The 16,892-nt window shown below is 39.1% G+C and overlaps 1 protein-coding gene across 9 annotated transcripts in view; it reads right to left on the bottom strand.

The window, feature by feature from the left end:
- TRAK1 (trafficking kinesin protein 1) overlaps nucleotides 1-16,892 on the bottom strand; it is a 138,770-nt gene that overhangs the window by 60,246 nt on the left and 61,632 nt on the right. For all 9 annotated transcript variants that reach the window (XM_074840856.1, XM_074840846.1, XM_074840903.1 and 6 more), the window contains one exon: nucleotides 10,707-10,901. Coding sequence is in view for 6 of the 9 variants with exons in the window: in XM_074840846.1 (XP_074696947.1) it covers nucleotides 10,707-10,901 (195 nt within the window). In the remaining 3 variants the exon portion in view is untranslated. The remainder of the gene's footprint in view (nucleotides 1-10,706; nucleotides 10,902-16,892) is intronic.

Genomic DNA, 16,892 nt, shown 5'->3' with positions numbered 1-16,892 from the left:
ACTGCAGCCCATGTGTCTAAACCACTGGTTTTGTTCAACTTCACTCTTGTGTGTCTGTCCATTCTCCTCCCCAAGCCAGCATTAGCCACCTGGTGCCAAGGCCTGTTCTCCTGCAGTCAGTCTCCAGCTCAGGTGATCCAGTATTTGTCCACGAGCAATAACTGAAGTACAACTGAGTTGGTGTAATACCCAAGTAAAATAAGTCAACCTGCTCTAGGCTGGAAGCACTGCCATTCTTGGCAGACTAACTCAAAAGAAAGCGGCACAGCCTTAATCAAGGCGCAGTTACTGGCACTTCCCCCCCATTTATAGGGTGCCAAAATGCAAAGTCAACAAGAATTGAACAGCCTGCACCTGAGCTTTGGCTGCCAGAATGAAGGCTGTTGTATTCAGCTCTGCCCCTCCATACCCACCACAGGCCAGGAAATATTCATGCCCTATTAGCTTCTAGCCTCACACAGATAAAAAGCACAAAAATCATTCTTATTTTCCCACAGAGGGGACAGAAGCTATCCCAGCCATTGCTTTTACATCGAGCTAACCTTAGCCCTCTTGAAATCAAAAGGCACACTGAGATAACAAGGGTCTGAAAAACAAGACTTACTTGCATTTTGACAGAGATCATGTTATTTTTGTTATGCCCAATACTCATGTGAAAGCAATACAGGAAGTGTACATGAACTTCAGGGTAGTAAATCACAAAGGATTATATAAAAGCCACTAAAAGCCTTTGGACATGCAAAGGTCATAGAATTATCTTTTTAAAAAAATACCATATTTTGAATAGTATGAGCATTTTTGCCAAATGTGATCATTCTGCCCTCACACTGCGCCATCTTGACAAGGCACTCCAGCCCTAGCTCAGTCTTGCAGAATTTCAGTTATGCATACTCACAAGGCAAGAACTGCACATGCTATTAAATGCAATTAAGGCTACACTATTAAAATACAGTCAGAAAAATAAAGGTTCCTATGGCAACATTAACTCAATTGCTCTGCATACAAGCTATTTGTTCCACTTGTATTATTTTTGTCCAAAAGGTAGTTTCAGTCTGTTAATGCTATTAAACAAGCATTTAAAATATAAAGAATGAACACTGGCTACCAGCTTAAATTGCTGCAGGGACTCTCTCCTTTTTATTTCGTGACATTTTAAACAAAGGAAGTCTTCAACATGCTAGAATTTTCTTCTCACTGTCCTCCACCCCTGCACACACACCCCCTTTCAATGAGACAGGATAAAAATAGTTCAAGGGGGGGGTGGGGGGGTGGGCTTTTTGTTTTATTGATATTTTTCTATCAATCTGATTGGAAACATACTGGTGTACTCCAGAAAGGCATTATTTTTCTGTGGAGAAAATCAACTTGTGTGGTCAAATGATTATAGAACTCCTCAAGAGACTTGGAAATATGGGTAAGTGTATGATCTTCCCACCATGAAGACAGAAACCCTGGACAGACAGAATACTATATATATCCAGGGATCCACATCCAAGCATCCCTTCCATTATATGAGAAATTGTAGCTCTATAAAGTGGGAGCTGGAAGGGTTGTCAGGTTGAACATTAAAGTCTGACCAGGCCAACAAAGCAGTTGCATGCTTGCAGAACCTACTTTAAACCTCTGCAGCCCTACTTTTCCTTCCTACAGCTCTATCAGACTCATCTTACATAAACAGTAGATTTTTCTGGTGGACTGCTTCTAAAACACTGAACCTCTGTGTATTCAAATCACATTACAACACTACATTTGGCTTGGGCATTACTGTGTTACTTGCTTAAAAGTTCATACAAAACTTGAAGCTAAGAAAGATTTCAGGTAATAGATTTGTGACTATAAGGGAATTGCTTTTTCCTATTCCAAAGCTAAATACAGTTATACATTCCCTTCCAGCTGCTAGATTTTGTTCTATTTTTCTATGTTCAGTTTTAAAGCAAACAAGAAACTCACTTTTATTTGTTCTCCACAGAATAAAATATACAGACTGACAAAGAATTCCGGTGGCCAACTGTCATCAGCTAGACTGAGCACTCTTAAGTTTGCAGTTACAAAGGGGTTTTATTAAGCAGAAAAGTTGGCTGGAAAAGCTCACAAGCCCTCTCCTCCTTCCTTTTTGCTGTAATAAATCGATGCCATAGGGCAATATTAAAATGTTCTACCTAAATTAGTCAGGTCATAAAAATCACACAAACCCTTCTCCTTGTTTGAAGAGAATTTCTGACAAAGATAATTTCAATTACCCTACTTATAAACATGGCCTCTCAAGAAAGTTGTAGCAGCACACTCAAGAATGCAGTGAACCATGTTGCTAGGGTGCAGAGCAGCAGCAAGTCATGTCTGCTGGCAAATGAAGTATTCAAAGAATGTCATTACATAGTATGTCACTATAAATCATGTGTTCCCATGCTTAGTCATTCTCAGCTTTCTTCTCCAAACCTTTTCTAACTCCAGGAGGATCCTTTGAAACTGAACACTGGAGCTGGATAGAGTATTTCCATGGCAGCTACAACAGCGTATTACCTCCCATTTGATTAACTCTGGGTCACATTTCTTCTCTTGGCTACAGCATCACATCAGGATGTTCAGATAATTAAACACCATGTCCTTTCATTATTTTCTACAGTTGCCACCACTCAGGATAAAGTTGCCCATCCCATTAACATCTTCTGGAGTCCTTTTTACCAGAGGAGGAGCTGTACCATCCACCACTATGCAATACATGTTGTTAATAGTCAGGTGTTGCCACAATACTTTGCAAACTGACATTTTTTAACTGACTTTAAAAAAAAGAAACATATTAAAGAGCATTAAAAAGGAAAGCAAACATATTTAAAAGCCCAACTGATTTTCAAGGACAGGCTGGCATACTGATTTTCTAAATTGGGATCTCATTTACTGAAGAGTTACTAGTGTTTCAACTTCTAAAACAACAGTTAACAGGAGTCATCCTGTGACTGGACATTCAGTAAGAGCAAACAACTCTGCAACTTAGGACAGAGGTCTCTTCCAGTGTAGTAATTTCGCTTAGCAAGATGTCACTGTGGCCTGCTTAACTTGAAAAAAGTGGAACCAGAGCATGAAAACATTGGATCAGGAGTTTTCAGCATTGGTTATTTAGAAAAACAGGATCCTGTCTATGTCTCTCATCCTCCCTGATGCTGCACAAGCTACTGACTTCCTCTCTTAACTTCTCCACTTGGTGATGGCTCTTCAACAGCAGCACACCTCCTGCATAGAAGGCAGCCATCTCTCCCCACCTCAGGGGAGAGGCCCTAGGCACTCCCGACACCTGGGACTTGCAAGGCTGCATCCACCATCTGAAGCTCTGCCTGGCTTGAAATCTCTGCTCTAGTAGTGACAGGCGCTCCAAAACCTGGGGAACGCACCCTGTGACACATCACCATCACATCTGAAGGTTTAGGCTGTTCTGAACGCAGCTGAGGACCCCTTCTTTGAACCCTTCCACACAAACTGCTGCATCTCTTGGCTGTCCTCTGGGACCTGTGCTCCAGACCTGGCTGTTCCACAGGGGCTCTCCCAAGCACCAGCTAAAAACCTGCTTGATCCACCCCTACTCAGCAGCAGCTGCAATGAAGGCTCCAAGCACCCTTGGATCAAGGGCAGCTGACAGCTTCTCAGAAGCCACTAGAGCTTCCTCAGGCCCATATCCCTGTGGGTCTCCCTACCTGGCAGCAGCAGGCACCCTCAAGTTTCTCAGAGGGTTCCCAGGATGATCCTGGGCCCTGTCCCCATAAGCTGACAAGGCAGAACCCAGACTCTTGGGCAAACTGCTGTGTCTGTTCACTGCCTCTGGTAGCTGTGCTCAGAGAGCTGTGCTCTAGGCCTGGCTCTTACAAAGAGCTCTCCCTAGCCACCAGCTAAAAGTGTGCTTGACCTTCCCTAATCTGAGGGCAGGGAGATGGAATATCACTTTGCTGTATCATACATTTGTGCAGCACATTTCAGACTGGCTTAAAGGCACTCTGCCACAAGAGTTTAATGAGACTGGTGAGATGACATTTGATTTATTTGATCATGCTGTAGGGTTAGATCATTATTTTGTTAGTTTTGTAAGGACTGGCTTGGCCTTCCATCTGAAGCATCAAAGAAAATAACAACAAAAATGTGCTTTGGAGTTTTGGAATATAAAAGAACAGATGCAGCCCTAATACACTATTCAGCTCCTCCCAAAAGGTATCCTCATCCAAGTGTGAAGACTCCATTTCCCAGCTGTCAGCTGAATGTTAAGAACTAATTCTCTGCATCACCTATCCCAGGTTATAGCTCAAGTCCCCCCCCACTCCAGTTGCTAATAAATTAAAATGCTTGGATATTTAAATATTCATCTTTCTACCAATATCTTCAAAAATTAATTAAAAAGGAGGGCTAGTACCTTGTGTCCATGCTCTTGAGTGACACTGCCCAGCAGATTCTGTGACTGCCAGCCTTTGTGTTTGAGGACTGGACTAAGGCCAAAAAGCCACAGAAAGGCAGAAAAATCTGCTCTAACAAGCCACAGCAGTATAGCTAAGGGTCCTTGTTGATTCTTATCCCATATGGATCAACACAGATGGAAATTCATCACATTTCAGCCAAAAGGTTATAAACCAGCATCAATCTCATCATGCAGTCCAAAAACTGCAAGGACACTTTTCATAAGTCATCCAGAAATTAAATGACCTTGCTTAATTGCTCACATTTCAAACCTCACGTGTTCATACAGAACTGTTACGTTGACATCATTCAGTGTGCAAGCCTTATGAAGCTTAACAAAATACTATTAAGAGTCAAAAAGCTAGATTTTAAAATTCTAAGCACAGCCCTTGTTGTCAAGTCACCTGAATTCCCGTCAAAATCGGTGAGTTGTATAAAAGGAATCCCATATGAATGAAATAGCCAACTACTATCAGTATTTTGCCTAAAAGTTTTGATGTAGGTTGTGGAGGGATATTTAAGAAAAAGGATGCAGACATTTCCTTGGCACATAGTTTTCTTTCCCACTACAATCGACTCCATTTACACTAGGCAAGACCACCACTCTGTTGTATTATCTTGTGATGAGCATCCTGCATTCTATGAAAAGGAGTTTAGGCGGTATAACACTTTGCTGGAAATAGCAGAACATTACTGGCCTCAGCACAATAAGGCTGCAGCGTTTTGGAGACATTTTTACTTCAATAAAGTCTGCATTCCACAGTGAAAAGAGGATGGAGGTACCCAAAATTCTAATAACAATGATATAGAGTCTTCGTTACTGTAAAATACCAAGAAAGCAACAGTGCTTTGCAATTGTAAAGATTAAAGTATCATCGAAGTATCACAAAGAATTTAAGAAATTTGAAGGTGACATTAAAGAAGTATTTTAGTTCATTTTATAGCTCTGTAGCATTATTATCCTTGATTTATCTTGTATTACAACTTACACAACATCTATATAAGCCTACAACAGAACAGAACTAGTAAGCAAAACCATAATTCATTAGAATACTAAGAAAGCTAGTTTGTAAATTTGGTTTACTGACAGAGAACAGACAGGTGCTCAATGGAGAACCTAGATTTTCAGTAATTACTGAAATCACCATATGCACACACATATCCACACCCCTCAAAAATCTCATTGCTTTTTTATTTTAATAGGTCATATCTTGACTCAGTTGTAACCACTACACATGGTTAGAAGATTAAGCAGAACAAGTTCAGTAGACTGAAGAACCAGAAAAGAGTCAGTATTAAGCATACATCACCGGCATACAGCACTCAGGCATCCAAGAAAGGAATGTAGCATGAACACTTGCCCTGTATGTGTAAAAACACTTTGGTATGACAAGTCTTGCTAGCCTGGAACTCAGTAACCAAACTAGTTTAATTTATAGTTGCTTATTATACACAAGCTGCAGAAGATACTTCATTTTACTGAACATCTTCCCAGACTACAATGGCTTCCCTACCCTATCTTTGCCTTGAAGTTCTCTCTTCGTTCATCCACCCTTGTGCTTACCCTTTTAGTACATGTTCAATGCTTGTTTTCATATTTTAAGAAGAAATAATAAAATACAAGAACAGATGGCATTTTGTGAATATCAAGTTACTTTTGAGAACAGTTGTACTCCATGCATCCTTTACAGTAGGGTTTAATATGTCATTATGCTCTATTAAAGATGGATGCACAAACCCAAGCAGACCTAAAGAAGCAATCAAGAAAAAACAGGAACCAAAATGGAGATGTCCATTAAGATAGTGACCCTATTAAAAGCATTTACACTCTTCATTTTGCAATACAGAAGGGATAATTTCTCTTTTCACTCAAAAATGATTGACTATTTTTCTAAATCCAAGTGTTCCCTTGCGACATGCTTCCTATGGAAAAAAGAAAACCCAGCCCTCTCTGCTCCCTGAAACAGTACCTGTTCAGTCACAGTGAAACAAGTGTGTGTGAGCATTAGTAGCTACTAATCTACTTTTTAACTGAATGAAAATGCACCTGTATACTTTAAAAGCTTGGTAATACACTACACCAAACACCCATCAGCTCTTCACAAAATGACATCATTTCAGTGCTTCTACTTTAAAGGACAGCAATGCAGCTGCCAGTTACCTTATATGCTGAATCACTCCTGGAAATAATAATTCTCATGGATTCTCTCATGGGAGCAAATGCAAACACAGATGAACTCAAACTAGAGAATACTGTCACTACAAGCGATTTAGATTCTTTCACAGGTAATGGTCTTTGGAGACACCTGAATCTATCCAAACCACCACAGTGCCTCTCTTATTAAATATAAATGTATCATTTGGAAAATAAAAATCACAAATAGGTATGCAGTATCACAAGTTGCCTATTAACAGACCTGTTTTATAGATGGATAATGAGAACAAATTGTAAAATGTGAAATGGGTATACATGAACATGTAAGTGCATGTGTCTAATACAGAAATCATGTACTCTTAATTCATATACAAATTACATTTTAAACAGCAAATACTGTGCTTTGGAAGCACAGTTCTCAGAGAGAGTCCATGGAGAATTAGAGCACCGTTTTCTGAGTGCAGCTTAAAATTTTGGTTTGGGGTTGCAAATCAATTAGAGCTTTTTACATAACCTTTTTGACAAATGAGTTTTCTCCCTTTTGTGTTGGCATTCTAAAGCAGGAACAAATGAAGACAAGTACAGTTTAAAAGATATTTATTTTCAGAATCAGTTTGCTTACTAGGCTTAAGATGGCCACATTTTTTGATCAGCTTCAGGGCACTTTACAAGTCTTAACCAAAAAAAGCATTTGAGGAATTATTTTCATTTTGAGTAGAGATTTTAAAATGTAGTCCCTATGCTTTAAACTTCTTTCAAAATTATAACTACAAATCCAATTGTACATCAATACACATATACTATATATTTATTATATATGCATATATACACACACTTTTTAAAAAAAATATATACGTATTTAGAACACCCCACTTTCCTCTGTGGGCCCTGAAATATTTTTAAGTAATCCAGTACTGAGGCTCAAAGGTTCAGACATCTATCTTGTTCAAACCTTACAAAATGAGTTGGGACAGAGCTAGAGATATGGATCACAATCAAGACAGAGGTTAACGAGTCACTGAGTTTGGTAACTGGCCACAAATGTGTTCAAAATGTACAGCAGAAGAAAGGAAAAAAGCTGCTCTCAATTACCACCCTCCAAAATCAACCCCCACTACCTGTGGATGGAGGGGTGGGAATGCAGTTATAACCAGTGGAAAAACAGAAGTGTTCCCCTTCCCTAACTCCCTTTGTTCACAGTAGGTACCCGAAAAACAATTAAAACAAGACTATCAGTATTGCCTTACCATTCAGACTATTTCCAACTTCAGTAGTTACATTTTAACTGGTGTGGTGAAAGGTTATAAAAAGCTGCTCTCCCTGATAAGCTCTCTCCCTAAACAACAGAAAGCCTTACAAAAGACATGGTATTTACATATATTAACAATGCACAATATTTACATATATTAAAACATGCACAGGCATCCCCCTTGCTGTCAAGTATTTCTCAGTCTGTGAGCATTTCCTGAATAAAGCCACAACATACCCTTCCCTCCCTGACTTAACTATTCATGTTATCCTGGTTTCGAAGCTGATCGACACTACAACACCAGGAACCATAAGCAATCAAAGACTTAATGTCACACCTAAAAATATTCTGCACTAGCTCAAGTTTCAATATCAAATTTATTTTAATTCTCTTTGAGTCTCTAAGAAGCTTGAAGGTACAGCAACAATCTGTATGTGTAGTGCATTTTAGTTCTGATAAAATATTTATTTTGCAGCAAATCCTTCTGTATTGCAGCAAAATCAATGAATTCTTCCTTCAGTTAAAGACACTTTGACAGATCATGAAATTTCATTTTTGTTATTTATTGAATTTAACTACATCCATAGAATTCTTAGACCACAAGGATACTGTTTAGAAAACAGCATAATTTTGTAAGACTATACTAAAACTTTCCAATAGAGAAGTTACAGTATTTGCTCACTCCCTCCTTGAGGTTTTTAAAACAAACTGAACAGGTACAGAAGGAGTGCCTTAATTGCAGCACTGAAAATGAATCACTGTGCAAGCAGCCACACCCTGAAAAACACTCTCCATAGCGATGGTGGTACGATGCACAGGACTCTTCTACTAGCTTACTTAAAATAACATTTTTGATAGTTAATTTTTCCATAAACCAATGTGTACAATCAATGCCATAACTTCCAAACATGCCAAAGTTTTATGATCTTTCACTCTCATGTATAGATGCATTATATGACTTGTTCACAATAACTGAACAAGGGTAATAAGAGATCTCAGTTTCCAGGGTATCAGTCTAAGGCTCAATCCAAATTTGCTTAAACTTCTTAAATTACTACCTATACACAATGTCTGCATGTAAGTAGTAAGGAATAAACTTTTGTTTATAGAAGTTCTCCTTGCTTGGTTCCTCTTATTTAAGCAGTTATTTCCAATGAAAGCAGAAAACATATGTTGTGGCTGAGACTGCACTCATAATTTTTTCATTCAAGCCAGCTGATTTGATGAAATCTCCAATCACAGCAACATGGTAAAGTTGCAGTCATTATGCTTGTTAGCTAAAAGCTGAATAAAATTCTTCTGGGCAGCTACTGGTATCTGATTCCTCTGTTGTATGTAGCTTCAGTTTGTATCCATCCCCAACAGTCATGCACCACTGCAAGTGACATACCCCACCAGCATCTCAGCCGGGAGAGTTAGGATGCTTCCACATGGCTTTCTGACTTCCTTGCCCCACTAGCAAAACATCTTTCCCATGGATACTGCAACAGTTCACCCACATAGACAATCTTATCCATGAGACAGGACTAATACGGTTACTAAAGACTTTGGAAAACTAACATTTCAAAACATTTCTTTAAGCCAACTTTGGCCATCATTATAACAGCACTAATGGACTGATACAAAACAAGGAGTACAACTGGTTCCATAGATCAGTTTCAGCTTGCCTCCCCTCACTTCCCACTGTTTTTGTGACACTGGGGAGAGGTGAAGAGCATATGTAAACTGTCTACTAAAATACTTAATGCTTTCTATTGAAGCACTGAAGTCAGAAAGTCAGGTTCTTCATATTCTTAATGCTTTTCTTCACCAGCCTTGCTCCGTACAAAGTGATTTGTCCAGGTGCTTCAAAATCCAATGAAGCCATCTTTGCAAAGGTTTGTGTTCAGCCCTGTAACTCATCCCTTCTGAGCTCCACAGTGCCTCAGTAAATCTACCTAAATCTATCTACTACTGTAATCTAAGTAAATCCACTACTGTGTAAGTCTAACTGCTATAGCTTTAGCATATAACCTATTGGCTTGATGCTCTGCAGGCTATTTTAACATGCAACACATTCAGAAGAGCCACAAAATTGCATCTTCACACAAAACCATGGAGAAGAGAAAGAAAAAGGGAAGACTCATTTAATCATAAGCTATGCAATAAAACTGCAACTAGAGGATGAATCACAGAAGTCTTCTCTAACTGCACAGCTATGTCAATACACAGTGGAAGAACGCAGAGACACATGAATCCATTACCATGACAAAAGCATCTACAGGCTTAAAGAGAAGACTGAAAAAACAAGAAGATCATAACTCTACATGCTTTCCCTCCAGGCACAAAAGGTACCTTTTTGTCCAATAGTATGAACATGAACAAAAGAAAGAATGAAGAGACAACCCATCTCAACCAAACACTTCAGAGTTTGGTTCTTCACAAGTCTTTCCTAGAAGCTTAAACTGCAGAAAAATTATCTGATGCCAGGTGTGATGCTGGCACACAGTGCCATCAGACAACAGTGCAATGTGTCAGAGAACATGTTCAAAAAAAGCAATATGGAAACAGGTCTAAGCCTTCTACATTGTATAGATACAGAAATTTCAGTCTCTTGACAAAGAGATCACAAGCAAAAAGTATTTTAGTTTCACCAATATTTGATAGTGTGGAGAGATTACTCATAAATTACTAATGCAACCTCTGTCCTTGATTAAATGTTTCCTTTGTTTTCTGCCTACAACAAACTTGAAGACCAAAGCAATAAATCACAAACAGTTCTCTTGCCTTCCACAGCTGTAACAAATTGCAGAGATACTTCAGAGAATGTAACAAAAATATCACTATTTTATTTGTTCCTCAGTACTATTTCTGAACTTTTTTACTTACGGAAGTATTTCAAGGTCTCTTCTATTTGCTCAGTTGTTAAGTCAATATTCGCATCAGGGGAAATGAGAGGTGTATGAAGCCAGTCGTCGTGGTCATAACCATAGATTGTATCTGCTCTTAGCTTATAATGAGGCAGCTGCTCTTCCAGTAGACTGATGATTTCAACTTCAGGAAGATTGGTACTATTGCACACATCTGGTAAAATAAAGAGGACAGTCTCTGTTAGTTACTTTAAATTGAGTACCATACATACAAGCTAGCAAAGGTGTCAGTTTGTTTTGATATCAGCAAAATTTTTCTACCTGTAAAGAACAGCTAAATACTAATTGGTTTAGAAGGCATGACTGGCATGAATTATCCCAAAATAGGATATTTACCAGCAGAAAATACAAGCGCATGCTCTTAGGGGCAAAAAGCCCAACCTCTAGAAGGAGGGACTCATCTACTGAAGAACAAGGGAGGTGGAAATAGAGAGCAAGTGAACATTGACCAAGACAGGGTAGTTACAACCTGGGTATGGAGAAAGGATTAGTGCACATAGGAATTTATATTTTTTATGTTCTACTTGACAGATTATTTTTAGCTTGCAAGCTTTACACATCTCCTTAACTTGGTTTTTAACCACAGTTTAGTACCACTGTATTTTTTGCCTTTGCTGCTGGCAGTTTTTTCTCAAGAAACAGAAATCCAGGACTGCAATAGGAAACAGTGTCACAGTTCACACCTAAGACGCACTGGTAAAGTTGCCTGCAAGAACTTTCAGGGCACCTTTTGACACGACCTCGAGCTGCATTTTGTGATGTCAGTCACTCATGTTCACAAGTATATCAAATTTACACACAGTTTTAAAAACGGATACCGACAGCCATCAACAACTGCAAAAATGTTGCAATTAAAATTGAAGATTTAAATTTAAGACAAGAGGCAGCTGAGAAGTTTTAACACAGAAAATTCCGATTCAACAGAAGAACTTTTTACCATGAGAATGGTCAAACATGGGAATTAGCAGCACAGAGAGGCTTAGAAATCTGCCATCTTTGGCGATATTGACAACTCAACTAAACAAGGCCACGAGCACTCACTTTAAAAGACCTGTTCTGAGTAGAAGTCAGAAGTATCTTCCAACCTATACTATTCTATAACAAAGAATTCTTTGTGTGTGTATGTCAATACCCAAAACAGGCATGATAATGTTATGTATACACATTTTAATTACTATATAAAATTAACTACAATGTCTTGCTAAATAATTATTAACAAACAGAGCAATCCATAGTATGTTTTTTGTAAATAGTTAGTGGATGAATCTGCCCATTTCTCATTTCCATACCAGGACAAAAAGAAAAGAACACCAGCGCCCCACCACCATCAAATAAGAAAGAGCTATCTAAGCCTATTTTGGAAGAGCAAGCGCTGAGGCAGGCTGCTCACGTGCTGTGCGGTGCAGTTCCATCTTTAACCAGTGCCATAACTCCTGCAGCTGTTGCTAAGACTCACTCCAGAGTAAACAGCAAAGACTGTCAATGCCCTGAGTGCACCCACAGGCCAGGCTCATGAGGGACCCCAGCCAGCACCCTCTGCCCAGTGGCCCAGGAGCCCCATTTAAACCCAAGGCCCCTGCCCTCCCCTGTGCACTGCTGTAGGGTAACTCTGTGCCCTGCTGATACTGAACACTGCCTGGGCTTCCTGGATTGATGACAGACCCACTCAGTACCTGGCATTTGTCTGATGGTCACTGGAGAGTCAATTTTAACCGTTACTGCCAGCACCTTTGCCCTATTCAGGAACAAAGCAACTGAGCTCTGTCAACAAGGATCCTGCCCTTCCCATCCTGTGGTCACACTCAACTAAAGGCAGGGCTGTAAGGCAGCCCTGATCTTGCTGCTCCCTGACAAAGACACCTATTTTCATAAGAGATAAACTCATTACTGTAGGACTGACACAGGCTGTTGCAGACTGCAAGCTAGTGGAATTCACCTGTTAGGGGAGGGGAGGGAGGAGAAAATGGGAAAGTAACACATACTTTTATATAGACCATCAATTAACTTTTTTTTTTATCTTTCTAATCCAGAAATTGCATTGTCATAAGCATCATCCCGAGCACTACAGATGGCAAGAACATTACTATCCTATCAGACAACAGGGCAGAGGATACAAAGATGAACTCATACTGTTAATATCCTGCCTATATCCTTTACAAAATCTTGTTGATTAAAACAAAAATCCACTTGGGAAAGTTGCATTATACATTATGGTTCAAGGAGGCTGCTGTTACCTATCAGGAGGTGTTCTCCTCTGCTTTCATCCAGGCTGTTCTGCTAACTGTTGTACATATGTAAGTGTTCTCCAAATCTCACTGCAGAAATGGCTGCGCAAAGGTTAGCAGGATTAGGTACCCACATGTGCAGCAATGTTATCTTTATGGAGCTCCATGCAATGCAAGAGTCAGCCTGCACACATCATTTTAAGAGGTCCTTGCAGCCCTCTCAGAGGACTACTAACTTAACACAGAGAAACAAGACCTGTTTCCCATGTTTCAAAAGTTGAGAGTCAACCTATAACGAAAGACCTTTCTTCTTCCCTGGTTACCTTCTTAATTGGTGACAACATCCATCTTGCTGCCATTTGAGTCCAGAAAAACCAGGTGATCTAAAAAACACCTGCTGATGTCAACTAAACATTCAAAGACATTTGTGTGTACATGCATACACAAAGATTTTTTTTTTTTTATATATATCTCTTTGGGTTACCTAATTGCTCTCGCTGTCAAGAAAATGGGGTTGTTTTTGTTGGGATTGGTTTGGGGTTTGTTTTTTTTGGCTGAAATGTTAGTTTTCCTCTTGTGAAAAATGTAAGAGTCTACACAGCCTAACTAAGGTGGTCTTCGTGGGAACAAGGAAATAAAAGTGCTTGGAAAAATTCAAACCTTTAGTATCTTTCTACTTTTAACTAGTATTTCAGAAGAAATAGACTGACTTTACAGATGAAACGAGAACGTTTTGGGCAAATAATTTTGTACACAGAAGTAAACTGGTTTGCTGTATCATAAAAAGTAACAAAAGACAGAATGCAAAAGAAGTTACCAATAAAATTTGAAGAGAAGAAAAAAAACAAACCACACCACACAGGCACACACACAAAAGAAACCCATAATTTATTGTGGAAAAGAAATTCACTGGAACATGAAGGACAGACAGTAAAGAAATAAGAATTATCGTGGAATACAATGTCAAGCAAGACAATTTTTCTACTCTACCATATAATAAATCCTGAATGTTTCTGAGCAATTCAAAAGGCCTAACAACTGGAAAAGATATTAATGAGTAACTGGAAAGGCAACTTATTATGATGCTATTGTCATTAACTTCTATTGCGATTTTAAAATCTGTATACCAGCAGGAAATAGAAGCAGGCTCTGATGTAATTGCCTGTTTAGAAAACCAGGACACCATAATTATACTTGTGTATGACTAAACATTAGTTCACCATTTAAATCACAGCGATATTCTCAGTGCTACAATTACGCGGTCTTCCCCTTCACTTTTCCTCCCCTCTCTTCTCTGAGATGCAGGCCCCCTTGTTACAAGAAGGTACCCAGACTAACGCCACCCCCCGTCCTGAAACACCAGTTACGTTTTATAGAAGACCCTGATTGTGCTCTGGATAGGTTTTATTAATATCTCTGATTAAAACTGCAAAGATAAACAACTAAGTTAAATAACTTCTCTCCTAAGAACACCGAAGACAAATTTGTGTTTTATGATTAAGTTAAATGATGTCCAACAGACATAAAACTGTTATGATTCCTCTTGTTCTAAGTAATACCTTCATTTTATGGAGTTAAATATAACACTGTAAACTTAAGACAATTAACTTATCATTAATAAAAAATGATGCAACAAAATACAGTTGAACCATATCCTTGTAAGCTGCTCTGTTACAGATTTTAGGTTTTGCAGTCTAAGCGATTTTAAGCTTGTAGTTTTTTGGAAATCCTTGGCAAACAGGAACTTTTACAAAGAAATTACAACCAACTAAAGTAGCTAAATGAATTAGGAACTCATGATTCTTACTAAACCGTGGATCATTCCAGGTTCTGCTTTTGAAAGAAAAAGAGTTATGAAGTAAGATTTGCTAAGGCTCTTGCATACTGCAGAACTCTGCAGCTTTCAGCACTTCACAGAAGTAATTTTGTATAAACAAAGAAAATTTGTTAATTCTTTTCCGTATTATTTTTGCAAGTAACATGTTCCACTGCTTTGCTATCTTCTTAGCTTAAATGCAGCACATGCACGAACATTCCACCTCACCTATTTTGATGAAAAAAAAAATATATTTCTCCATGTCCCATTCCTCAAGAAATAAAGAAGTTGCTCAGTCTGCTTTGCAGGAGTTTTTGACATTATTCCTCCTCATCCTCTCTGTGTTTTCTAAATGAGATTAAACCAAGTTCTTTCAAAGACTTTTGTGCCAATGATTTAGTTGTTCCAGTTTCTAATCGTCTCTTTAAATAATGAAGATGCAAAACTGGGCAGAACACACCAGTTGAGCTCTTTTCTGCTAATTTTTTTTCCTACTTCAGTATCTCTCGATTAGTTAGTAATGGATTACTTATCAGCTTGTTCCATATCTTTTCATATATTGGCATTTGACAGACTGGCTTATTTTCCCTTCTCTGGACATCTTAAACCCCTGTACCACCTCTCTCCCAACTTAAGACAGCCACTAAAGTTTCACTGGTTGTTTCGTCTTGCTTGCATTTCCTTAAGGGAATTTTTATTAGACTTGCTGATCTGGAAACCTTTGACTATTTCACCAGTTGCCTTTCTTCTAGCCAACACCTCTATCCATACAAAATGCACTAAGCATAGTAAATTAACTTTTTATTGTGGAGACTGAAGGGGGGGGGGGTGGGGGGGGGGGGGTGTTTGGGTTTTTGTTTTTTTGTTTTTTTGTTTTTTTGGGTTTTTTTAATTTTTCAGACAGGGAGGAAGTGGCATAATTTTTAGGACAACCACATGAGGATAAGAGTACATTTGGTCATTTTCAGATGTACACTTACCCCCCACCTTCTCTTCTGCCAAGTGAGCAGGGAGTTGATCAAGCAGATAATGGAGTGAGAGGACCCAAACAACAGGAGCTGACTCTATCGAGGGGGCACAGCACATCAAAGACTGCCACTCCTCTGCTGCACACTTAACATCACACAGATCATAAGGGATTATGTAGGGTGCTGTCACCCACTGCCATTTTCATCCTGCACTCACTCAGCCATGCAATATGTTAGGTCACTTCCCATACAGTGTTAAAGATATATTTAGCTGTCAATGTTATTTGGATATGTGGAACTATGCCAGCACCTCGTGACCAAGCAATTCAACCTCAGTTGAACTAACTTCAACTCAAGCTAAGTTCAACATGAACCACAGGTAGCCAGATTTGAAGATCTCATTCCAAACAACATGGTCACCTAGAGCAGCTCACCTCTCAAACTCCATTCCCTACCAGGCTTTCAGGTTACACCTGTTTACAGCTCTGACTGAATAGCCATATCTTACTGCAGAAATGAAATGTAGCTTGACTGATAAAGAAGGAACACCTATTCAATTTCAGCGTCAAATTCACATTAAAAGTTGTGATAAATTCAAAGAAAAGAACCTAAAACAAAGAGAAGGGACAAGGGCAGGAATGACAAACAACCCAAAACATTCACAAAACACATACACAGAGAAAACAAACTCTACAAATCTCAAAGTCAGTATCTGCAGGAGTTTTTAGAAACACAATACAACACAGCTTATCAGTAGAGTCACTGCATGGAACATTAAATATTTAGTTTCGGTCTGTCTGAATTCTGGTCCAAACCATCCTCTATCTTCATGGTTTTATTGGTTTGTTTCAAGCTGAGGCTCCCGTTTCAAGGTTAAGACTTCCAGGTCTCTATAGAACCTGCTGGCAGTAGATACTGCCACCTGGCGAAAGTAGCGCCTTATTACCCGAACCGCTAAACCACAAATGACATAAATGACATTTTATCAGCCAGTTTCTTGTTTGCAGCCCACTGCTGTAAATGGAGCAAAACAATTTCTCATAAACCCAGCCCTGCCACGAACCATGATCAGAGTTGTGCTCAAGAAGGGACAGACCAGAGCACACAAGTCAAGAAAGGGAGACTACAAGAAAACT

This window comes from Strix aluco, chromosome 1, assembly GCF_031877795.1.
Source record: "Strix aluco isolate bStrAlu1 chromosome 1, bStrAlu1.hap1, whole genome shotgun sequence".
NCBI classification, from domain to species: domain Eukaryota; kingdom Metazoa; phylum Chordata; class Aves; order Strigiformes; family Strigidae; genus Strix; species Strix aluco.
This window is presented reverse-complemented; position numbering and strand designations above follow the sequence as displayed.